General features: G+C 53.5%; 1 protein-coding gene across 12 annotated transcripts in view; it reads right to left on the minus strand.

The window, feature by feature from the left end:
* The window catches only part of LOC118700089 (protein scribble homolog), a 68,310-nt gene that overhangs the window by 33,305 nt on the left and 10,094 nt on the right, over window positions 1-24,911 (minus strand). For 4 of the 12 annotated variants that reach the window (XM_036404426.2, XM_036404420.2, XM_036404419.2 and 1 more), the window contains exons 6-11: window positions 21,445-21,564; window positions 21,156-21,212; window positions 17,329-17,385; window positions 16,561-16,644; window positions 4,313-4,381; window positions 944-994 (exon numbers count right to left, since the gene is read on the minus strand). In XM_036404426.2, coding sequence (XP_036260319.1) covers window positions 944-994; window positions 4,313-4,381; window positions 16,561-16,644; window positions 17,329-17,385; window positions 21,156-21,212; window positions 21,445-21,564 — 438 coding nt within the window. The remainder of the gene's footprint in view (window positions 1-943; window positions 995-4,312; window positions 4,382-16,560; window positions 16,645-17,328; window positions 17,386-21,155; window positions 21,213-21,444; window positions 21,565-24,911) is intronic. The other 8 variants (XM_036404422.2, XM_036404421.2, XM_036404429.2 and 5 more) reach the window with 6 other exon arrangements.

A 24,911-nucleotide genomic window follows, 5' to 3' on the forward strand; every position in this document is an offset into this window, starting at 1 on the left:
GTGCAGCAGCAGCTGTGCAGTGCAGCAGTGGGCAGTGCAGCAGCAGTGCAGTGCAGCAGCAGTGCAGTGCAGCAGCAGCCGTGCAGTGCAGCAGCAGCAGTGCAGTGCAGCAGCAATGGGCAGTGCAGCAGCAGTGCAGTGCAGCAGCAGTGGGCAGTGCAGCAGCAATGGGCAGTGCAGCAGCAGTGCAGCTGTGCAGCAGCAGTGCAGTGCAGCAGCAGCAGTGCAGTGCAGCAGCAGCCGTGCAGTGCAGCAGCAGTGCAGTGCAGCAGCAGCCGTGCAGTGCAGCAGCAGCCGTGCAGTGCAGCAGTGCAGTGCAGTGCAGCAGCAGCCGTGCAGTGCAGCAGCAGTGCAGTGCAGCAGCAGTGCAGTGCAGCAGTGGGCAGGCGCACACCAGGCAGAGCGCATGTTCCACACCACGAGCAGCACTTACACAGCACCGTAAACCACGAGCAGCGCTTACAAAGCCCTGCACACCACGAGCAGCCCTTATACAGCGCTGTAAACCATGAGCAGCATTTACAAAGCCCTGAACACCATGAGCAGCATTTACAAAGCCCTGAACACCATGAGCAGCACTTACAAAGCCCTGCACACCATGAGCAGCATTTACAAAGCCCTACACACCATGAGCAGCATTTACAAAGCCCTACACACCATGAGCAGCACTTACAAAGCCCTGCACACCATGAGCAGCACTTACAGAGAGCTCTAAACCACGAGCAGCACTTACAAAGCCCTGCACACCATGAGCAGCACTTACAAAGCCCTGCACACCTCGAGCAGCACTTACAAAGCCCTGCACACCTCGAGCAGCACTTACAAAGCCCTGCACACCTCGAGCAGCACTTACAAAGCCCTGCACACCTCGAGCAGCACTTACAAAGCCCTGCACACCTCGAGCAGCACTTACAAAGCCCTGCACACCTCGAGCAGCACTTACAAAGCGTGTCTCCCTGCCGGCCAGGTGAGGGGCCCGGGGGGCTGTGGGCACCTGTGGGGAGGGGGCAGCAGCACGGAGAGAAGGGGAGAGAAAAGGAGAGACTGGGTTTGCCAGGGGAGAGAGAAAAGGAGAGACTGGGTTTGCCAGGGGAGAGAGAAAAGGAGAGACTGGGTTTGCCAGGGGAGAGGAGCCCGAGGGGAGCCCCCTGCCCTGCCTGGCATCCACAGACCCAGCACAGACACCTCCTGCCTCCCCCAGCCCCGTGCAGAGCTCAGGGCAGGCACGACCCTCACAGTGCCTACTCAACCCTTACAATGCCTACTCGACCCTCACAGTGCCTACTCAACCCTTCCAATGCCTACTTGGGACAAAGGATTCCATTTCCCTCAAGGAATTCTCTGAAATCAGTCAGTCGATTCTGGCTGGACTACAAGATGTTGAAACCAAAGAATTAAAATTATTCTCCGAATGAATTAATTAATGAACATAATTCTCTGAAATCAGCCAGTCAATTCTGGCTGGAGTACAAGATGTTGAAACCAAAGAATTAACATTAAAAAATAGACGGAGACAGAGAGTAAGAGACAAAATTCCTCGGAACTTCTGCTCTGGAGCAACATCCGGAAAGTCAAGACTCCTGAATCCCTAAAACAGGAGAGATCTGAGACTGCTCAGCCTGGAGAAGAGAAGGCTGCAGGGAGGAGACCTTAGAGCCCCTTCTACTGCCCTAAAGGGCTCCAGGAGAGCTGTGGAGGGACCTTGGGCAAGGGCCTGGAGGGACAGGACAAGGGGGAATCGTTTCCCACTGACAGAGGCAGGGTTAGATGAGATTTTGGGAAGAAATTATTTCCTTCAAGGGTGGGCAGCCCTGGCACAGGGTGTCCAGAGAAGCTGTGGCTGCCCCTGGATCCCTGGAAGTGTCCAAGGCCAGGCTGGACAGGGCTGGGAACACCTTGGGACAGTGGGAAGTGTCCCTGCCCATAGCAGGGGGCTGGAATGAAATTGTCTTGAAGGTCCCTTCCCACAAAACCATCCTGGGAGTCTGTGAAAACTATCTCAAAGAAACAAAGAGAATTGGCACTTGTGATAAAAGGAAAACTTACAAAAACCACAGCTGCTGTCAGAAACGTCAACAGCTGGAACAAAGTGCATTGGAATAGTTCAGCTGTGACAGCACCTTCCAGTCGTGCTGGGTTCCTGATGAACACTCAATTCTAAATGATCCAAAACTGAGGGAGATTGGGACGGGCTGAGAAGGAACAGAGGCTGGACTCAAGTGCTGCTCCTGCGGCAGCTCCTGACCCTTCTCCTCAGCCTGTCCCAGCAGCTACCTCACCCCCAGAGCTCTGTCCCCCTCCAGAGCCCCTGCCCAGCCCCAAGAGCTGAAATGGTTCCCTGAGGAGCAGGGAAGTGCCACAGCTGTGGGGAGAGCAGCTGGAGAACAGCTGGACTCCAAAAGGAACCAACAGACCCAAAATGACCAAGGACAGAGAACAAAGAACAACTGGCAATTCACTCCAGCCCCCGGTATAAAATCCAGCAATGGGCAACGACTGTAAAAGAAAAATGTAAAAAACTCTTTAAGTTCATTTAACTTCAAAAGGCTCAACTGAGCTGTGACACCTCCTGCTGTGGGATGAACAGGGGGATCAAAGACTCAGATATTGCAACGTTCAGAGATAAATAAGGAGTATGAATATCAAGGGATAAAAGGTAATGTTTATAAGCAAAGAATCATCAGAAGTTGTGACAGTGTCCACAGAAGTCTAAAAATAAAAAAAACCCAAAAATATAACTCTATGTTTCAAAAAGTTAAATTTATTATTTTATAATATATATTATACTAAAACTATACAAAAAAAATCATCAAAAAACTAACTAAAAATAATAATAAAAAAAGAATAACAAAAACTTGTGGCTCAGACAAAGACTCCGAGCCAGCTGAATGTGATTGACTATTAATTAAAAACAACTACATAAAACCAATAACAGATCTACTTGTTACATTCCACAACAACAAATAATGATTGTTTACATTTTATTCCTGAAGCCTCTCAGCTTCTCAAAAAGAAAAATCCTAAAAAAAGGATTTTTCAAAAAATATCATAACTACAAGAAATTACAAAAGCAAAGATACTTCCCATTGCAGAGGGCAAGCCTCTGGCAAGGAGCTGCAGCAGGATCCTGAGGGCAGGGTCACCCACAAGTGGCTGAAGCAGGATCCCTCCACCTCCTGCCCAGCAGCTCTCCAGGCCCACACAGAGAGCCAGGCATCCTCTGCAGGCTGGGCAGTCCTGGTTTACAGACCCAAACCCTGACTCCTCCATTTCCTACCACACCAGGCTCACACAGAGAGCCAGGCATCCCCTGCAGGCCTGGGCAGCTCTGGTTTACAGACCCAAACCCCAAACCCTCCATTTCCTACCACACCAGGCTCACACAGAGAGCCAGGCATCCCCTGCAGGCCTGGGCAGCCCCGGTTTACAGACCCAAACCCCAAACCCTCCATTTCCTACCACACCAGGCTCACACAGAGAGCCAGGCATCCCCTGCAGGCCTGGGCAGCCCCGGTTTACAGACCCAAACCCCAAACCCTCCATTTCCTACCACACCAGGCTCACACAGGGCATCCTCTGCAGGCTGGGCAGCCCTGGTTTACAGACCCAAACAAACCCTGACTCCTCCATTTCTTACCACACCAGGCTCACACAGGGCATCCCCTGCAGGCCTGGGCAGCTCTGGTTTACAGACCCAAACCCCAAACCCTCCATTTCCTACCACACCAGGCTCACACAGGGCATCCTCTGCAGGCCTGGGCAGCTCTGGTTTACAGACCCAAACCCCAAACCCTCCATTTCCTACCACACCAGGCTCACACAGGGCATCCTCTGCAGGCCTGGGCAGCTCTGGTTTACAGACCCAAACAAACCCTGACTCCTCCATTTCTTACCACACCGGGCCCACAGAGAGAACCAGGCATCCCCTGCAGGCCTGGGCAGCTCTGGTTTACAGACCCAAATCCCAACTCCTCCATTTCTTACCACACACCAGTTGCCAGAATTAAACAATCTCTGTGCAAGGTACTGGTCCAAAAAGACCATTCCCAAAAAACTCACAACTACATGTTGTAGCCCCTCCTCATCACCCTGCAATTAAGCTGCCCCTCAGAGCTCATTTAGAGCAGCTAATTACCCTTCTGGCTCTCTGGGACACTCTGAAGGAGGGAGCTGCTCTCTTGCTCTCTGGTGGATCCCCTCCACCCTGACAGGGTCACTCCAGGATGGAAATTGCCCTCAGCTGCCTCCGTCCTTTACCCCTGGAAGTGCCCCCCTGCCCTTCCCACACCACCTGTCCTGGGGGCAGTCTCACCTGAGGATTACTGGGAGAATAGGGAGATTCACGCCTGGAATTTCCTGTCCCAGACTCGCCCACGGGAGCCTGAAAGAGAGAAGACAAAGCTCAGGACAGAGCTCAGTGTTACTGCACAGCAGGAGGGGGTCTGCGCAGCCCAAGGCCACGGGACACCCTGCACTGCCAGAGATGTGAAAAATGCGCATTTTATTACTGGCCTTTCGCAAATATTCAAATGAATATTATATGTGCTGTGTTAGAAAGTAATGCTGTATTAATTCTCTTAAGTACTGTGTTAAATATAGTTTTAGGTTATAAAGATTGTTAAAATAGAAATTGTGCTATGTAGGATACTTGTTTTTAAAGAAAGGACTTGCAGTGAGATAGCGGCCACAGGACACCTGAATCTTTCAGAGAAAAAGAATTTATTGCCCCATTATCAGAAGAAATGAACTTCTTCCTGCCTCGAAGGCACTGTTAGGATTCAGAGGAAGAAGCTGACACTGCCCAGACAGAATCCTGTGTTTGAATGGAATTTATGCATCATGGATGAGGTGTATGAATATGCAACAGGCTGTTGCTTTTAAGGGTTAATCCTCTGTTAATATGGGTCCTTTTTCAGGCTTATTTTGCCCAGAAAGAGGTACCCGGAAGTCTGTAACTCTTTGTCTCTATTTCCCATATTGTCCTAATTCAAATTATCCAAATTATTATTACTCTAATTATATTACTATTTTTATAACCGTTTTATTACTATTAAGCTTTTAAAATTTTAAAAACAAGCGATTGGCGTTTTTCACAAGGGAGCAAGGTTAGCAGGGCCCAGCAGCAGCTGGCACATGCCAAAAAGCGTCAGGAGCAGCCAGGGAATGAGGTTAAACACCGGGATCACATCCCAGCTGGATCAGGTTACCAGGAATCCTCCTCCCTGACTCCCCCAGCCCTCACAGGCAGGGTCACACTCCTGGGCATAGACACTGAGCAAAGAAAGCCATTCCTGGATGCAGGGCTCTCCTGGCTCCCAGAGCTTCCTCTGGCACTGAGCAAAGAAAGCCATTCCTGGCTGCAGGAGACAGGGCTCTCCTGGCTGGAGGGAGATAAGGCTCTCCTGGCTCCCAGAGCAACCTCTGGCACTGAGGCTCAGCTGCCAGCAGCTGAACAGAGAGCAGCATCCCAGAACCACCTGCACTGCAGAGAGCAGCATCCCAGGAACCACCTGCACTGCAGAGAGCAGCATCCCAGAACCACCTGCACTGCAGAGAGCAGCATCCCAGAACCACCTGCACTGGAGAGAGCAGAATTCCAGAACCACCTGCACTGCAGAGAGCAGCATCCCAGGAACCACCTGCACTGCAGAGAGCAGTGTCCCAGAACCACCTGCACTGCAGAGAGCAGCATCCCAGAACCACCTGCACTCCAGAGAGCAGCATCCCAGGAACCACCTGCACTGGAGAGAGCAGCATCCCAGGAATCATCTGCACTGCAGAGAGCAGCATCCCAGAACCACCTGCACTGCAGAGAGCAGCATCCCAGAACCACCTGCACTGCAGAGAGCAGCAACCCAGGAATCATCTGCACTGCAGAGAGCAGCATCCCAGGAACCACCTGCACTGCAGAGAGCAGCATCCCAGGAACCACCTGCACTGCAGAGAGCAGCATCCCAGAACCACCTGCACTGCAGAGAGCAGCATCCCAGAACCACCTGCACTGCAGAGAGCAGCATCCCAGAACCACCTGCACTGCAGAGAGCAGAATTCCAGGAACCACCTGCACTGCAGAGAGCAGCATCCCAGGAACCACCTGCACTGCAGAGAGCAGCATCCCAGGAACCACCTGCACTGCAGAGAGCAGCATCCCAGAACCACCTGCACTGCAGAGAGCAGCATCCCAGAACCACCTGCACTGCAGAGAGCAGTGTCCCAGGAACCACCTGCACTGCAGAGAGCAGCATCCCAGGAACCACCTGCACTGCAGAGAGCAGCATCCCAGAACCACCTGCACTGCAGAGAGCAGCATCCCAGAACCACCTGCACTGCAGAGAGCAGTGTCCCAGGAACCACCTGCACTGCAGAGAGCAGCATCCCAGAACCACCTGCACTGCAGAGAGCAGCATCCCAGGAACCACCTGCACTGCAGAGAGCAGAATTCCAGAACCACCTGCACTGCAGAGAGCAGCATCCCAGAACCACCTGCACTGCAGAGAGCAGTGTCCCAGAACCACCTGCACTGCAGAGAGCAGCATCCCAGAACCACCTGCACTGCAGAGAGCAGCGTCCCAGAACCACCTGCACTGCAGAGAGCAGCATCCCAGGAACCACCTGCACTGCAGAGAGCAGTGTCCCAGAACCACCTGCACTGCAGAGAGCAGCGTCCCAGAACCACCTGCACTGCAGAGAGCAGCGTCCCAGAACCACCTGCACTGCAGAGAGCAGCATCCCAGGAATCATCTGCACTGCAGAGAGCAGCATCCCAGAACCACCTGCACTGCAGAGAGCAGAATTCCAGAACCACCTGCACTGCAGAGAGCAGCATCCCAGGAACCACCTGCACTGCAGAGAGCAGAATTCCAGAACCACCTGCACTGCAGAGAGCAGTGTCCCAGAACCACCTGCACTCCCACTGCAGCACCAGGAGCACCTTTCACAAGGATTTCTAATGCCTTAAGGGAGAGGCAGGTCACTTGGGATTTAGGGAACTGTTCAGGCAAACATACAGCTCCCAGTCACTAATACCATGCACATGGCCAGCTCCATCAAGTCAGTATTTTGACACGCCAAGCCTGAAGTGACCTGAAGTTTATACTGTAGCAGAGATTCCAGATACCTTGCTCTGAGCTCACCTGGCTACACACCTGAGAAATTCCTACAAGGAACTAAACCACCTCCAAGATCACTAGAGCTGAGGATTGGGTTTGTTGATCTGCTGTGTATGGGGCTATTTATGTGGGGCTGCTTTGATTTTCAGACCTCCCAAAAAGCTTAAAAAGGAAGAAGGAGAGAGGCAATGTGGTGCTCATCTGGAAGATGGTATCTTTGGGTCCAGTCCCTGCTCCACCACGGGTTCCCTGTGCAACAGCAGGAATGTCAAATACAGATTTCCCAGAACAGAAAGCAAAGTTATCCCCTGGAATTCCCAAGTCTTGAGCTACTGAGTGGTGTCACTTGGGAGGAGCAGCTCCTGGGCTGTGGATCTACTGTGGTTTCCAGATTCTCTCCTTTCTAGGAAGGGCAGTGCTCAGGCTCAGGGACAGAGGTGTGGCAGCAGCTCTGATCCCCACCAGTGTTTTACAGATGTTTTCCAGATGTTTCCACAGTGCAGAGGAGGGCTGTGCCCAGGGACAGAAGCGTGGCACCAGCACTGATCCCCACCAGTGCTGCCAGCTCCTTGCTGCCAGCCGAGCAGGCAGGGACACCACAGCTCCCAGCCAGAGCCCAGGGGACAGCAGGGAGGTCACAGATGCCATCCTGTCCCCACACCCCCACCACCAGGGTGTGTGTTAGTGGCCGGGGGACGGCCTGGTGACCCTGGGGACCCCTCAGGTGGCACAGGGAGGGGGCACACAGGGCAGGGACCGGCCCTCGGGCGCCGTGCTGCCCGGTGCCAGGGTTTAGTAGGGAGCAGTGGCCAGGCTGTGTCAGTGCATGCCACACACCACACGCTGCTTGCCTTGGAGTACAGGCTGGTCTTCAGCACGCCCCCCCTGCCATAGCCCAGGGGAGGCCCCCCCAGGCCAGCCTTGCCCCTGCGGTTGGCCACCACAAAGGGGTTCTCACTGAAGGGGATGGGCTGCGAGTCGATCAGACACTCTGGCGTCTCTGGCAGCTGCTCCTGGGACAAGGGGCAGCCCTCGGGGTCCTGCTGGTCTGCCTGGGGCTGCAGGGGAGGCGTGGGGAGCCGGGGGGGCCTGGCTGTGCCTGCTGCTGGCTCCGGGGACGCTGCCTGGCCGTGCCACCCCCGTGGGGACAGCACGGCGCAGTCACCCTCCATGCTGCAGCTGGGCTTAGAGCACTCAACAGGCTGAGAGGAAACACAAGGGTCACAGAGAAATAAGGAGAACACAGTAAAGAGGAGGAGAGAGAAAACAGAACAGCAGCTGAAGGACAGGGGAGAGAATTCCAGTGCTAACGCCCGCACGGCATCCCGACCCTCTCTCCTGCTCTGCCACCAACCTGTGACCCTCAGTGTCACTCCTGGGAGAGGAGCCTGCTGTGCACACACAGCCCAGGGGGCTGCCCTGCTCCCACTCACACACCTCCCTGCAGCTGCTGCCAGCCAGACCCACCTCCAGCACCCGTACAAGCACGTGCTCCCCCTGCTCACCTCAGCACACAGAACACAGAACTGCTGGGGCAGGGAGGCACCTCTGGAGATCCTCCAGCTCAACCCCCACTTCACTGAGCCCCACCACCCACGGCCCAGCCTCTGCTGCCACCCCAGTGCTGCCACCGAGTCACACCACAGCTGCCCAGGTGAACACGCTGTGAGGGTCCCAGCGCTCACAGCACCCCGCAAACACCAGAGCTCAGTGAGCACAGCCCCTCTGGGTGGCTCTTGCTGATGGCAGGACTGAGGCAGCCCCAGCTCTGTCTGGGCTCAATTCCTACAGCCCCAGTGAAGCCCTGGCCCTTCCCCTCAATGCCTCAGAAAAGAGTTTGTTACCCCAGCCAGAGCCTTCCTCAGGGGAGCAGGGACAGCCAGAGAGCAGAGCCCAAAGCTTCCATCCAAGTGCCTCCAGGGAGCACAAAGACCTCTCCTGCTCACAGCAAATTCTTCAGCTCCTGTGTCATGGCAGTGGTCACCAAAATAGCTCTCAGGGGTGGGCTGTTGACTACAATGGCAGCTGGGAGGCTCAGGAATTTCAGAGGCCCTGCCCTAACCCCCAGCCCAACCTCTGTGGCTGGCAGAGCCCTGGCTCATATCGTGTTTCCTCACCAGTGAAGCCTGTGCTACCCTGGGTCATTCTGCTGGGTGTGATTTTTCAGTGTAAAACCCAACTTTTAGCTTCTTTTCCCCAGAGTGCCACCATGCCTGATGGTCAGTGGGAGCCTCAGTCCCTGCTTTGTTCTTGGGCCCAGCTGGACCTGGGCTGGGTCTGTGTCTCCCTGGAAGCTCCAGCTCCTGCTGCAGCACGTCCTGGTGAGGGATTCCTCACTCCCTGGCCTCACCAGGGCTATTCCTGTCTCCCTGGAAGCTCCAGCTCCTGCTGCAGCACGTCCTGGTGAGGGATTCCTCACTCCCCAGCCTCACTGGGGCTATTCCTGTCAGACAAGCCACGATTTCTATTTTGGGTGAGCAAGAATTTGGGCAATGCAGCGAGCTTTCCCAGCTTGCAGACAGAACAGACACGTGCTACCCTGCATCCTCCCTGGCACTGAAAGAAATCCAGTCTTAAATCCATGAACAAGTGAAAAAAAAGGAATCAATAGCAAGAAACTGAAGAGAAAGATTCAGAACAGAAGGCACAGGTTGCTAATTAACTAATCATGGTGACCCGCTATTGAGACACGCCAAGTCTTCTCCATCTCTCCCAGCCCAGAAAGCAAAACTGGACTTTGATGGCTTTGCTGTGATCAGCCCCTCAGGGGTCTGGCTCTCATTCCTGTTCAATGCAGAAGGCAGAGACTGCAGCAGCTCTTTGACTTCTGTCAGGGAAGTGTCAGAGTCACAGAATCCCAGGATGGTTTGGGTGGGAAGGAACCTGAAAGCTCAGATTGTTCCACCTGCCATGGGCGGCTGCTCCAAGCCCCATCCAAGCTGGCCTTGGACACTTCCAGGGATCCAGGAGCAGCCACAGCTTCTCTCCAGAGGCTGCAGTGCCCTGCATGGCCAAAGAGCACCCCCCAAACAAGCATTTCCATGCTGCTTCCAATGGGAATTTTCAGTTTGGCTTGTAAGAGTGGACAAAGAGAAAGGGCATCTTGTCAGCCTTTGTTAAATCCTGCTCACAAAGAGCCCCAGATGCAGCAGCACACATGGATCCAAGACAGACAACCACTGTTCCCTTCCCTGGTGGCTGTTCTGGGGGAAGCCTCCTGACCAACTCCACCCATAGCTGCAGTGGTCAGTGGAGAGATCAACACCTCCTGTTCCACAGGGGACAGATGGACCTGCACCTCCTCCTGCTGCACAGCAAGAACAGCTCCCTGCAGATCCCTGTGTGGCATGGGGAGGACAGGAACAGCTCCCTGCAGATCCCTGTGTGGCATGGGAAGGACAGGAACAGCTCCCTGCAGATCCCTGTGTGGCATGGGAAGGACAGGAACAGCTCCCTGCAGATCCCTGTGTGGCACAGGGAGGACAGGAACAGCTCCCTGCAGATCCCTGTGTGGCATGGGAAGGACAGGAACAGCTCCCTGCAGATCCCTGTGTGGCATGGGAAGGACAGGAACAGCTCCCTGCAGATCCCTGTGTGGCATGGGAAGGACAGGAACAGCTCCCTGCAGATCCCTGTGTGGCATGGGAAGGACAGGAACAGCTCCCTGCAGATCCCTGTGTGGCACAGGGAGGACAGGAACAGCTCCCTGCAGATCCCTGTGTGGCATGGGAAGGACAGGAACAGCTCCCTGCAGATCCCTGTGTGGCATGGGAAGGACAGGAACAGCTCCCTGCAGATCCCTGTGTGGCATGGGAAGGACAGGAACAGCTCCCTGCAGATCCCTGTGTGGCACAGGGAGGACAGGAACAGCTCCCTGCAGATCCCTGTGTGGCACAGGGAGGACAGGAACAGCTCCCTGCAGATCCCTGTGTGGCATGGGAAGGACAGGAAGAGTTCCCTGCAGATCCCTCACAGGGAGCTGTGCAGCAGTGAAAGACACCCAGCCACTGCTCAGAGGAGAACACCGGTGGTGAGAACTGGCCTGGAGACAGGAAGGAGGAGAAAACCACAATGGGACAGGGCAGGAACACCAGACACCTGGAGGAGGCTGTCCAGAGACAATCTGCCGCTGACCTGCCTGCTCTGCCACCGCTGACCTGCCTGCTCTCTGTCTAACATAGGAGAGAGGCATTGGGAAGCCATTGTAAACATGTTATACACAGTTTGTGGTATAAAGAGATAACGCTGCCCCAGGGCAGGCAGAGTGCCTCTGACTGTCCTGCTGAGTGGACCGCAGCTGGACAGGAGAAAAATTTTTATAGATAAGACACAATAAACAACTCTGAGACCGAGAACTGAAGAACTCCGGCTCATTCTTCAAACACGCGGGCCGAAACAGAGACTGTTCACAAACCTGGGGGCTGCGATAAACTGCAAACTCCCGAGAGCCAGAGACAGACAGTCTGCCACTGCCCTGCCTGCCCTGCCACCGCTGACCTGCCTGCCCTTCCACCACTGACCTGCCTGCCCTGCCACCACTGACCTGCCTGCCCTTCCACCACTGACCTGCCTGCTCCACCACCACTGACCTGCCTGCCCTGCCACCACTGACCTGCCTGCCCTGCCACCACTGACCTGCCTGCCCTTCCACCACTGACCTGCCTGCCCTTCCACCACTGACCTGCCTGCTCCACCACCACTGACCTGCCTGCCCTTCCACCACTGACCTGCCTGCTCCACCACCACTGACCTGCCTGCCCTTCCACCACTGACCTGCCTGCTCCACCACTGACCTACCTGCCTGCTCCACCACCACTGACCTGCCTGCTCCACCACCACTGACCTGCCTGCCCTTCCACCACTGACCTGCCTGCTCCACCACTGACCTACCTGCCTGCTCCACCACCACTGACCTGCCTGCTCCACCACCACTGACCTGCCTGCCCTTCCACCACTGACCTGCCTGCTCCACCACTGACCTGCCTGCCCTTCCACCACTGACCTGCCTGCCCTTCCACCACTGACCTGCCTGCCCTTCCACCACTGACCTGCCTGCCCTGTCACCACTGACCTGCCTGCCCTTCCACCACTGACCTGCCTGCTCCACCACCACTGACCTGCCTGCTCCACCACCACTGACCTGCCTGCCCTTCCACCACTGACCTGCCTGCTCCACCACCACTGACCTGCCTGCCCTTCCACCACTGACCTGCCTGCTCCACCACCACTGACCTGCCTGCCCTTCCACCACTGACCTGCCTGCCCTGCCACCACTGACCTGCCTGCCCTTCCACCACTGACCTGCCTGCTGTTCCACCACTGACCTGCCTGCCCTGCCACCACTGACCTGCCTGCCCTGCCACCACTGACCTGCCTGCCCTGCCACCACTGATCTGCCTGCTCCACCACCACTGACCTGCCTGCCTGTTCCACCACTGACCTGCCTGCCCTTCCACCACTGACCTGCCTGCCCTGCCACCACTGACCTGCCTGCCCTTCCACCACTGACCTGCCTGCTCCACCACCACTGACCTGCCTGCTCCACCACCACTGATCTGCCTGCTCCACCACCACTGACCTGCCTGCCTGTTCCACCACTGACCTGCCTGCCCTGCCACCACTGACCTGCCTGCTCCACCACCACTGACCTGCCTGCCTGTTCCACCACTGACCTGCCTGCCCTGCCACCACTGATCTGCCTGCTCCACCACCACTGACCTGCCTGCCTGTTCCACCACTGACCTGCCTGCCCTTCCACCACTGACCTGCCTGCCCTGCCACCACTGACCCGCCTGCTGTTCCACTGGCTGAGCCTCCCAGTGGCCACCTAACAGGCCAGGGCAGCTCCTGAAGGAGCACCAGCCCCTCCCTTCCCCAGGACCCAGGCAGATTTCCTTTTCCAACCAGAGCAAATACAGGGCTGGTGACAGCTGGACCCACACAGGCCCCCTTGGCTGGGGCCCTCCCTGCAGTGGGACATTTTTAGAAGCCTCCACGGCCCCGAGCCCGGCCCCACATTCCCGTGCCTGACGTTCCCAGGCTGACCCTCTGTCAGGCACAGCCCCAGAGCTGCTCTGCACCACCCTGAGCTGTCCTGCACGGACCCAGCTGCTGCCTGGGGCTGACTCTGCCCTCTTCCAGCTCCTGAGTTACACTTAGGGGTGCTAAAAATAAACCTTTTCCTGATCCTGCTCTGCTGTGTGAACAGCAAGAGGGAAAAACCCAAAGGTGGGAAGGGTGGGAAGAAAAGGAGGCAGAGCTGGAGCCAGAGAAGAGCTGCCACTGGAGTGAGGCCTGGAGTAACAGAGGGAAGAGAACAGGAGAGGAGAGCTGTCTGCATGGAAGGAGATGGAGACAGGAAGGGTAAAAGATGATCCTGAAACACTGGAATGGAATGCAGAATGGGGTGATGACAGCAAAGGGAGATCTTGCTGCAACAGGGGGAAAGGAGGAAGACTGAGGATGTGTGAAGGAGGAGGCAGAAACCCAGCAGAATGGGTGTGATGCAGGACAGAAAAGAAAGAAAAGATGGGGAGGTGAGATTTCAAACAACACAGGAGAGAAGTAGGCCTGTTATGTGTGAAGTTTGTTCTGGAATTTGGAAGAGAAATCTGGAATTTCTCATGGCCACTACCAGTGAGGGACTGCCAGGCAGGGCCCAGGACAGGAATGCCCAGGGCAGGAGTCACAATCACAGCAGGATACAGGAGCCACAGGGCTCAGCCATGACACACAACCACAGCCACCTCCCCTCTGCAGGCCTGGGGGAAGCTTGGCTTTAGCAGAACCTCAGTGCAGCTTGGGTTGGAAGGGACCCTGAGAGCAGCCAGTCCCACCCCTGCCATGCTCTTTCCATCAGAGCACCAGGGGTAGACACTTCCACTGAATGGATGGCTCCAAGCACTGCCCAACCTGGCCTCAAACCTTTTCTGTGTTCAATACTTTCAGTTTCAGCACCCTCATCCCTCCCCTTTCCTAAACACCATCCCACAATGGACTCACAGCTGAGCTGTGCACACAACACTGCCATCGCTGTGTGGGGAAGGATCTTTCTCTCCCCCCTTGGCAGCTCTCTGGAACCTCTTCCTTCCACAACAAATCCCTGCACTCCCTCACCCACATCCCCTTCTCTCCCCCCAGGCTGTTCTTTCTGCCTTGTTCCCAACTCTGCTTTTTGCAGCTTCTCAAACTGTGCCACTTCCCTTCCCAAAAGGCAAAGCTGCCTGCCTCTTGCTCTCCTCATTTTCTCATTCCCATCTTCCTTTTGCAGCTCCTGGTTCAGTGCCTGAGCCCCCCACAGCTCTGCTGCCCAGTTTTCCTCTGTCACCTCTGTGAGAGTCTGTCTGAATTTTCCCTCATCTGCCTCACCATCGTCATTGGGGGACCACTGAAGAGAAGACCCCCCCAAGTCTTAAATCTCTGGCTAAAAGGAGAAAGTGATGTGCCTGAGACCTGAGAGCATTGCTAAGCCATTGTTTGCACAGGTGTTGTTTGCTGTATGCTACACTGAGCCCAAAGAAGGGGGCACCGTGCCCTGTTTGCAACAACAGCCCCGGGAGCTGTCCCACCTCTCGGCCTGGCTGGGCTTCTCCTGAGTTCAGGTGGTCTCCCACAGCAGACCCTCACCTGTTTTACAACCACCGTGACAGACAGACAGAGATGTGAGGAGCCTCTCCATCAAGGACTGAGACACGAAACCCCCGTGTGAAAAGGCCCCTCTGCTCCTTCCAAGGACTGAGACATGGAACCCCCATGTGAAAAGGCCCCTCTGCTCCTCCCAAGGACTGAGACACAAAACCCCCATGTGAAAAGGCCCCTCTGCTCCTCCCAAGAACTGAGACACGAAACCCCCATGTGAAAAGGCCCCTCTGCTCCTCCCAAGGACTGAGACACGAAACCCCCATGTGAAAAGGCCCCTCTGCTCCTCCCAAGGACTGAGACACGAAACCCCCGTGTGAAAAGGCCCCTCTGCTCCTCCCAAGGACTGAGACACGAAACCCCCATGTGAAAAGGCCCCTCTGCTCCTCCCAAGGGCTGAGACACGAAACCCCCATGTGAAAAGGCCCCTCTGCTCCTCCCAAGGACTGAGACATGGAACCCCCATGTGAAAAGGCCCCTCTGCTCCCCCCAAGGGCTGAGACACGAAACCCCCATGTGAAAAGGCCCCTCTGCTCCTCCCAAGGACTGGGACTGAAACCCCCATGTGAAAAGGCCCCTCTGCTCCTCCCAAGGACTGGGACTGAAACCCCCATGTGAAAAGGCCCCTCTGCTCCTCCCAAGGACTGGGACTGAACCCCCCAGCCCGGGGCAGGTATGTGGGGGAGGCAAGCTGACCAAAGCGAGATGTTTGCCTGCAGGTTGTGACCGATGGACCAAGAACACAATGGCTCTCGTTTACTGCTGAGAGCATGGACTACCTGTTACATCTATTCCTTATTGTATCTGTTTCCCCCCCCCACAATTTCCAACAGAATTATCATAATAAAAACCTCTGAGTTAGCTAGAGATTTTGAGATCTCCCTGATGTAACAGGCGGATCCTGGACTGGACTGGACCAAAGGACTTTGTCTCTACGTTTGGTAGCCATATCCCCCTCTTTCTCTCTCTCTCTTTTCTCTCTTTCTCCATCTTTTTCTTCCCCTTAATCCCTCTATTGCATTTTGCTGTGGTCATTCAATAAAGGTGCATTTGTTTTGATTATCACTGCAAATCCCCTGTGCCGTGTCGGTTCTTTTTGCACCCTGAGATCAAATCCACGAACCATCACGAACCCCGTTCCTAAGGACGGATCGTGACAACCTCCCACACCATGGCACAGGTGGAGGGCAGGTGATGGAGGGACCACGACCTCTCCTGTTGGGATCCCCATCTCCACAGCCCCTCAGTGCCTCTCCTGTTGGGAATCACACCCACAGCCCCTCAGTGCCTCTCCTGTTGGGAATCACAGCCCCTCAGTGCCTCCCCTGTTGGGAATCACAGCCACAGCCCCTCAGTGCCTCCCCTGTTGGGAATCACAGCCCCTCAGTGCCTCTCCTGTTGGGAATCACAGCCCCTCAGTGCCTCTCCTGTTGGGATCCCCATCTCCACAGCCCCTCAGTGCCTCCCCTGTTGGGAATCACAGCCCCTCAGTGCCTCTCCTGTTGGGAATCACACCCACAGCCCCTCAGTGCCTCTCCTGTTGGGAATCACAGCCCCTCAGTGCCTCTCCTGTTGGGAATCACAGCCACAGCCCCTCAGTGCCTCCCCTGCTGGGAATCACAGCCCCTCAGTGCCTCTCCTGCTGGGAATCACACCCACAGCCCCTCTCTGTTGGGAATCACACCCATAGCTCCTCTCCTGTTGGGAATCACACCTCCATAGCCCCTCTCTGTTGGGAATCACACCTCCACAGCCCCTCAGTGCCTCCCCTGCAGGAACCCTCCCTCCACAGCCCCCCAGGACCCCCACTCACAGCACGGTTGCCTCTCTGCAGGCCACTGCTGGGCAGCGCTGCCAGGGTTCTGTAGTCCAGGCGCAGGGGTTCGCTGGGGACGTTCTGGAGAGGGGGAAAAAACCAGGAACAGGTCAGGCCCAAAGTCAACTAAATCAATGAGAAAGGGCAATGAAAAGGGAACCACCCCGGTAATAACCCAGGTCTTATCTCCAAACTCATCAGAGCTCCCATTACCTGGAAAAAGAGCTGGAGTTGTTCAAAGCACAACCACATGAACTCGTGGCAGGAGCCAGGCTCGAGAAACCCCACAGGGAATGTGTCCCTGTGCACCCCTGGGCACCCACTGCTGCTCAGATCCCTGCACTCCTCCTGCCCCATTTCCACCTCCTGATGGAGCAGGAACATGCCATACCCACCTGTTTGCTCCAACAGCACCAGGAATGATGGACCTGGACACGTGTAAGAATGCAAACCTGCAATTCCTCTACAGCTCCTTTTTCCAGCCTTAACTCACACTCACTGTACAACTTTGTTCCATTCTGCTTCCCACATAGTGCCTTTCTAACCCTAAAGAGGAGCCAAGGTTTCTAACCCAGCCCATTTTCCTCAATCCCTTTACACATTTCTTCAGTTCTGATGTCTTAATCCCCAAAGCCACATTCTCTTAGGGGAGAGAGTGGAGAACACAAGCTCTGGGGAACAAACTCTTTTTGGGGACTTCCCCAGCCTTCCAGCCTAGCTGCAGCCCTTTCCTGGGCCTCTCAGCCCTTCCCCTGTGCTGCTCACCTCTGCTTCCTCCTCAAGCTGCTGCGTGGCCGCCTCCCGCTCCCTACGCATCCGCTCCTTCCGTGGGACAGACAGACAGACAGACAGGGCCAGAGCAGAGAGAAGAGAGAGGCACAGAGGTCACACAGCTGGGCAGGGCTGCTCAGGGGACACAGGGGCAGTGCCAGCACCAGGAGAGGGGCAGCAGGAACCCAGCACTGGCACTGGGTAGGGAGGAGCTGGAACTGGGAGCTGTTACTGCCAGAGGAAAGGACGAGAACAAGAACATCTGGGTGCCACAGGGGAGAGGGAGAGCAGGTGTCCCCAGGATCCTCTGAGGGACAGTCCTGGGCAAAGTGAGAGAGCTACTGTGTCCCCAGGATCCTCTGAGGGACAGTCCTGGGCAAAGTGAGAGAGCTACTGTGTCCCCAAGCATAACCACACCAAGGGAGAGGAGGAATTTGCTCACTGCTGCAAGAGACACCTTGATGGAAAGCACTGGAATGGAAAAGCAAATCCACACCAAGGGAGAGAGGAGGGGTTTGCTCACTGCTGGAATGTCACAGACATCTTTTATGAAAAATCTTTTTTTTTTAGGATTTTTCCTCCTGAGAAGCTGAGAGGCCTCAGGAACAAAATGTAAACCATGGTTATCTGCTGCTGTGGAATGCAACAGGTGCATCTGGGATCGGTCTCATGTGGCTGTTTCTAATTAATGGCCAATCACAGTCAGCTGGCTCAGACAGAGAGCCCGAGCCACAAACCTTTGTCATCATTCTTCTCTGTTCTATTCTTAGCTAGTCTTCTGCTGAGAACCTTTTCTTCTATTCTTTTAGTGTAGTTTTAATGTAATATATATAATAAAATAATAAATCAAGCCTTCTGAAACACGGAGTCAACATTCTCGTCTCTTCCCTCATCCAGGAACCCCTGTGAACACCATCACACTGGAAGAGACACCTTGATGGAGCCCAGGCAGGACAGGCTGGGAGGGAATGGAAAAGCAAATCCAGAGAGCACAGGCCTTGCTGGCTCACAGCACCACAGACACAATGATCCAAAGGGACAGGAAGGTCTTGGCTCAGCACCAGCTGCCACTCAGCACTGCAGGGGCATCAGGGAGTGAGCAGTGACTCATCCCAAAAGCCCCAGCCATGGGCTGCTCCAGGCTGCAGGGGCATTAGGGGGGGTTGTCCTAAGCACTGATATTTCTGTGACTTGTCACCTGGCAGCTCTGGGCAGAGCCAGGCCTGGGGACAGCACAGCAGCGTCCTCCTCTTGTCCCTGGAGCCCTCCCAGCTGCTCTCCCCAAGCAGGAACCAGATGGTCCAGAAGTCCTGAGCCATGGGAGGCAGCTCAGAGGGATCAGCTGAAAATTCTGCTGAGCACCTGGGCCCTGCTCTTTAACAGATTCCATGCACTACAGATTCCCACTGCTCCACAGCACCCTGCGAGCTCCAAGCAAGGATAAGCAGCCTGAGAAGTCACTAATGCTCTGGAGGATCACAGCTCCCAAGAGGATACTGAGGGATGTTCAAGGTAGTTTCTGAACCTGGTTATGCTTGTTTTGACCAAGAGTCCTCTGAAGGGTGAGGGCTCCAGGTGACACTAATGTGGTGTGTGGCTCTTCTCTGAGGAGTGACAGGAGCACCAGCCAGCCCAGATGGAGCTGTGGCTCCAAATTCCCACAAATTTGTGGCTCCAGATGCTGCTCCAAATCCATCTCTGACAATGGCTGGGGGAGATCTGGATTAAGACTAAAACATAACTACAGCCACAGAGACAGGAGGGAGCAGCAGGAACCAGTCCACAGAGACTCAGAGTCACTGGCACTTCTACTAGAAACTGGATTATCAGAGAATTGGAGGCAGGAGGTGTCAGCAGTGAATGGGTTTGAAAACTTCCACCACGAGTAGAACAAAGGCATAATTCCTCCCAGTTATTCAGTTCACAGCTTGCTCTGGGCTGGAGACACGTTTGGCCTCCATTGCTCTTGTGCAAGAATGAACATGAAACATTGAAGAGCAAGAAAAATGTTCCAAAAATGGGGACAGAAATTACCAGGGATGTGGCACTGGGTCAGGAACTTCCTTCGATATTTCAATGGCCACCACTGGGAGTGGTGAGTGCTGGCTCCACCACTGGGACAAATTTAATCATCACAAGCAGTTTTAGAGACATAATCCCAGATTCAAGGTTTAAAAGGCCCAGCAGAAAAACATGTCTCTGCTCAGGATCCCAGGAGGTCCAGGGAGCCTGGAGAATCCATTGCTGCCTCCTCCTGGCACACCAAGGGAAGGGGCACCAAAATACATCAGCTTTTTAAAAATGAGATATGGCCAAGGCTATTTCACCAATCATAAATGTTTCTCTGTTTTTTTTTTGTTTTGTTTTGTTTTTTTTTTGACCAAAGTATTTTTAAATAATCTCAGTATAAATTTTGGCAAAATCTTTCTCTACCTGAGCCTGAACAAATGGCACCTGCTCAGCCCCAGCAGCAGAATTTGGGGCCACACCTGCTATATTCACAGGTGTTAGGAATGCTGATACTGACCCACAGCACCTGAGCTCTCCTGAACGCATTTCAATCCACATCTCCATATTCAAATCCATATACTGCCCACATTAAAACTGGCTGGAATATCCTTTGCTCAGACAGAAAAACAATGAAATCAAGTTTGCTGAAACCACATCAAACCACACTGAGCTCCTTCCCAGGCAAGGAATGAGACATTTTACAGGAAAAACCTAAGTCTGATCTGAACTGCCTTTCCCTGGGTGAGGTCCCTCCTACCCAAATTAGTCAGGGTGGTTTGGGTGGGAAGAGACCTTCCAGGGCCATCCTGTCCAGCCCCTGCAATGAGGGACACCTTCAGCTGGATCAGGCTGGGGGTCATTCTGTGAGGCCATTCCCCTTGCACCCACAACTGCCACCCTCACTCTGCTCTCGGGGGGCAGCAAATGCGAACGAGCTCAGGAACCGCAGCTGCAGAGAGAGCCCAGGGAAACCTCAGGTGCATCTGAACCAGGAACCTGACAGAACACCTCCAAATGTACACACACCTCTGCCAGGAGAGCAGGTTCCCCACTGACAACACTGAAGAATTCAGATTTCCCTCTTCTTCCAGTGACTCTGACTGGATAAATTACTGTTTTAAGAGGGATGACTGGAAACTCTACGTGCTCAAGAGGCTTGAGTCTGCTGATCCATTCCTGTGAAATTCTCCTGTGAAATTCTCTTTCTGTGCAAGGCTGAGTCAGCAGACAGAGACACAAAACTCCCACAGCAAAGCAGAGAAACGGCCATGTGAACTGAGGAGCACAAAGCTGTGTCTGACCAACAGCATCACTTCACTCAGAGCAGCTCAGAGCTGCGTGTTCTCATCTTTGCTGACAAAACCTCTGCCAGTCACAGGGTGACTGATTAAATTTGGGACTTCCAAGCTCATTGGCCATTTTTCTGGAAGCTGCAGCTTGGCCAGGAGGCATCAGCAAGTTACAAGGGTGGTTTTGGTGTATACCACAGGAACATCACCAGGGAGACCAGAGAGGTGCACAGGGAGGTGCAGCACAGCCCAAGAGCAGCCAGGGCAACAGAGCAGTGAACCACAGAGAGGGAATGTCCAGAGCTCCACCCCATGGCACTGCCAAGGGGGCAGAGATCCAGAACTGCCATGGCACTGCCAAGGGGGCAGAGATCCAGAGCTGCAATGACAATGGGGCAGAGCTCTGGAGCTCCCCATGGCACTACAGTGGAGCAGAGATAACCTATGACACCTTCCTGGGGACTCACGGGCTCGGCAGAGCCACTGCCACAAACACATTCTGCTACACAAATGATCTCTCACCACTTTCTCCATCTCTTCTCTCTCCCACTGAGTGGCTTCTCTCACCATTTCCATCTCCTAGGAGAGAGCAGAGTTAGAGCCGCCTCACCCTGTGCTCTCTCCAAACCTGCAGCACCTGGAACCTCACCAAGGTGTCACAGTCCCATCCTAGAGTGTTCCTGATCCTCATGCTGGGCCCTGCTGATCCCAGGCCATGCCCACAGCACTCTGCAGGCTCCATGCACCACGGGAGACACCAGAGACTTCCAGAAAGTGCTCCCACTCTGCTCCCAGCTCAGCCCACACCCACCTTCTGCAGGATCTCCAGCTCCTCGGGGCTCAGGTCACGGTCGATGGAGGAGATGCTCTCCAGGCTGTTCTTGCGCCCGATGCCAGCAGCAAAAGGGTTGGCAATGATTCCTGGGGACATCTGCAGAGCAAACAGCACATCATCACACCTGGTGGGAGCCACAGAATTCATCCCAGGAACTCCCTGTTCCAGCCTCCCACACACAGAGTACCAGGACAGCCCCAAGCAAGGCAGACACAGAACTCTTCCAACAACTGGGAACCTTGTTCCATAGAATCCCAGACTGGTTTGGCTTGGAATGGACCTGAAGAGCATCCAGCTCCATCCCTGCCATTTAGGCTGACAATTGTTTGAGGAAACCAAGGTCTAAGTAAGCTGAATTCAAACTGATCCAGGTGCAAGAAGGGGATAAGGTGAACAGGGACTGGCTTCATGTTCTGCTGGAGAATACAAAAGCTCACTAGCTAAGCCTTGGAAGCAGAAATCTGAGAGGGCATGGGATTGCTCCAGGGAAGTTCTACCCCTGGGGAACAATGAACACCAATAAAGAGCCAGACCATTCATTGTAATTGCAACACTGGCCAAGAAAAAGTAGGCATAAATAGTTTAGTGAAAATGAGCTCGAAAACTTGTTTTTTTCAGTGCGGTGCTATTGTGGAACAGTTCTAGAACCAGCAGGAGAAAGACAGTCCTGAGGGACCACTCCTTTTCTGGACTGGAGACCCCTCCAGCTCACATCATTGGTCGGACTTTGAAACCTGGAAACTCAAAAAACCAAACAAATCCACAGCAGAAGTTTGGGGAAAATCAGCATTCTGTGAAGTGTGGAATCCCCTGAATCCTTCTCCCTCAGGGAAATCCTCAGGGCATTGCCTGGAAAAACCCACCACAGACTTCTCCCCACCGAGGTGGACAGAAAGGGCTCCTCCTCCATGGAGCCTTGCATCCACCCCAGTTCCTCTCCCCATATGTCCCAAATCTCGTGGTTTCTCCTTTCCCTGTTCCATCATTGGTTGTGTGTGACTGTGTTCACAGGGCTCCAAGGATGAGGGAAGAGACGAGGATCTGACTCCATGTTTCAGAAGGCTGATTTATTATTTTATGATATATATTACATTAAAACTATGCTAAAAGAATAGAAGAAAGGATTTCATCAGAAGGCTAGCTAACAATAGAATAGGAAGGAATGATAACAAAGGTTTGTGTCTCAGACAGAGTCCGAGCCAGCTGTGATTGGCCATTAATTAGAAACAACCACATGAGCCCAATCCCAGATGCACCTGTTGCATCCCACAGCAGCAGATAACCATTGCTTACATTTTGTTCCTGAGGCCTCTCAGCTTCTCAGGAGGAAAAATCCTAAGGAAAGGATTTTCATGAAAGATGTCTGTGACAGTTGTGGTATCCCTGGTGGTCAGCCCTGTCCTCCCTGTAGGCCAATGCTCTTTGCTCTGTCCCCATAGCTGCCCCTACCTAAACCTGTGGATGCTGACAGTCTGGTCAGAGATAGAGTCAAATAAACTTTCCCAGGAATTGCTCTGGGAAGTTTTGAGAAAGCTCAGAGGAAGAATTAAAACAGTCCTTAATCTCTGCAGCTTGAACGTGTTGTTTACTTGTGAGAAGTGTACAAGATGTGTTGTTCCTAATTAGCCAGTGAGGTGAGGGGTGTTGAGTGGGGACCAACCAGGCCCAGCTTTGTCAGAACTGTCTATAAAAGAACGTGTGCTGTCTAATAAACTTGGGAGAACGCAGGGGTCTGTGCCACCTCATTCACCTGTCCCTAATACCACAGTGACAATAAACCTCGTGCAGAGCATATGGTCTTGTCCTTTGTCTCTGATTTCCCTTCTGTGTGCTGCAATAAACCTTTGCTGGAACTGACCCCGCAAAAGGCCCTTCTGCCTCTCTTTGCTGAGCCAGCCATGGTGAGTGTGGTGTGTGCACCTGACTCCCTTGCCTGAACATTTACCCACACAGCTTTTCCACAGGAGATGCTTACTGGGCAATTGTCACAGACACATTTTATGAAAAATCCTTTCCTTAGGATCTTTTCTCCTGAGAAGCCGAGAGGCCTCAGAAACAAAATGTAAGCAATGGTTATCTGCTGCTGTGGAATGCAACAGGTGCATCTGGGATCGGTCTCATGTGGCTGTTTCTAATTAATGGCCAATCACAGCCCAGCTGTATCAGGCTGTCTGGTCAATCACAAGATTTTATTATCATTCCATCTCTTTCCTTTTCTATTCTTTGCAAGCCTTCTGATGAAATCCCTTCTTCTATTCTTTTGGTATAGTTTTAATATAATATATATCATAAAATAATAAATCAGCCCTCTGAAACATGGAATCAGATCCTTATCTCTTCCCTGTTCCGGGGACCCCTGTGAACACCACCCAGGGAACAGGTGTGGCATTCACAGTCTCTGAACAAAGACATAATTTCCTCTCTCAGGTGTTTTCCTGGAGAAGCACAGAGGGAAAACAATTTCTATCTCTGCTTGCTGCTCCTGGTGTTTTGCACACATGGAATGTGTTGGGAAGGTTGTTTACCTGAAGGAATTTGGTAATTGGATTCTGGTGCTGATTGTTTGTATTAATTGGCCTATTGGGTCAAAGCTGTGTCCTGGCTGTTGACAGACAGTCACGAGTTTTTCAGTAGTTAGTATGATATAGTATAGTATCTCTTTAATATTGTATAATGTAACATAGTATAGTTTTAATAAAGTGAGTGTTCAGCATTCCAAAGCCTTGGAGTCAGATGCCAATCATTCCCTGCTCAGTTGTCAGAACCCAGGACATTCCTCTGGCTGCCCTGGAGGACTCGAGACCCTGGCAAGGGGCTCAGAGACCTTGGCACGGAGTCACAAACTCCTGTGCCTTGGATTTTAACCCATGGAAACAATTACCAGCTTTGTGTGAAGAGTTACAAGCCACAAGGGTTTGAGTAGAATGATAGTTAATTTGTCACAGGGTGAAAAAGTAGAATTTTGGGGGTTTAGAATGGGGGTTCAAGAGGCAAGATGGAGGAATCTGGGCATGTCCTGTCCTTCTTCTTCTTGTCCTCTATCTTCTGCTGTGACAGTGACACTTCTGGATTGGTTTAGAATAGAGACAGACTAACATAGGTGATAGGTATTGCAAAATTATTGTAAATAAAGTACACGTAGTTCTTAGTATAAAAAACGAACACCATCCCAAGGGCAGGGACTGTGCCACAACCCAACCTGCTGGACAGATCTCAGTGGGTCAGAGAAAGAATGTAATAGATAAGAGAAAATAAACAACCTTGAACTGACAAATCTCAACTTCTTCTTCGGTTGTGGAGCTGGAGGAAAACGACTTTCTAACACCTTGGGAGCCATTTCAACCACAGAAACTTGAGAGGAGGTCGCCTTGTTTCACTATAAATAGGTACCAGCATCTCCCATCTAAACCCTACACTGCTCCAGCTGGCACCCAGCCCTGCTG

This window comes from Molothrus ater, chromosome 1, assembly GCF_012460135.2.
Source record: "Molothrus ater isolate BHLD 08-10-18 breed brown headed cowbird chromosome 1, BPBGC_Mater_1.1, whole genome shotgun sequence".
In the NCBI taxonomy this organism is placed as follows: Eukaryota; Metazoa; Chordata; class Aves; order Passeriformes; family Icteridae; genus Molothrus; species Molothrus ater.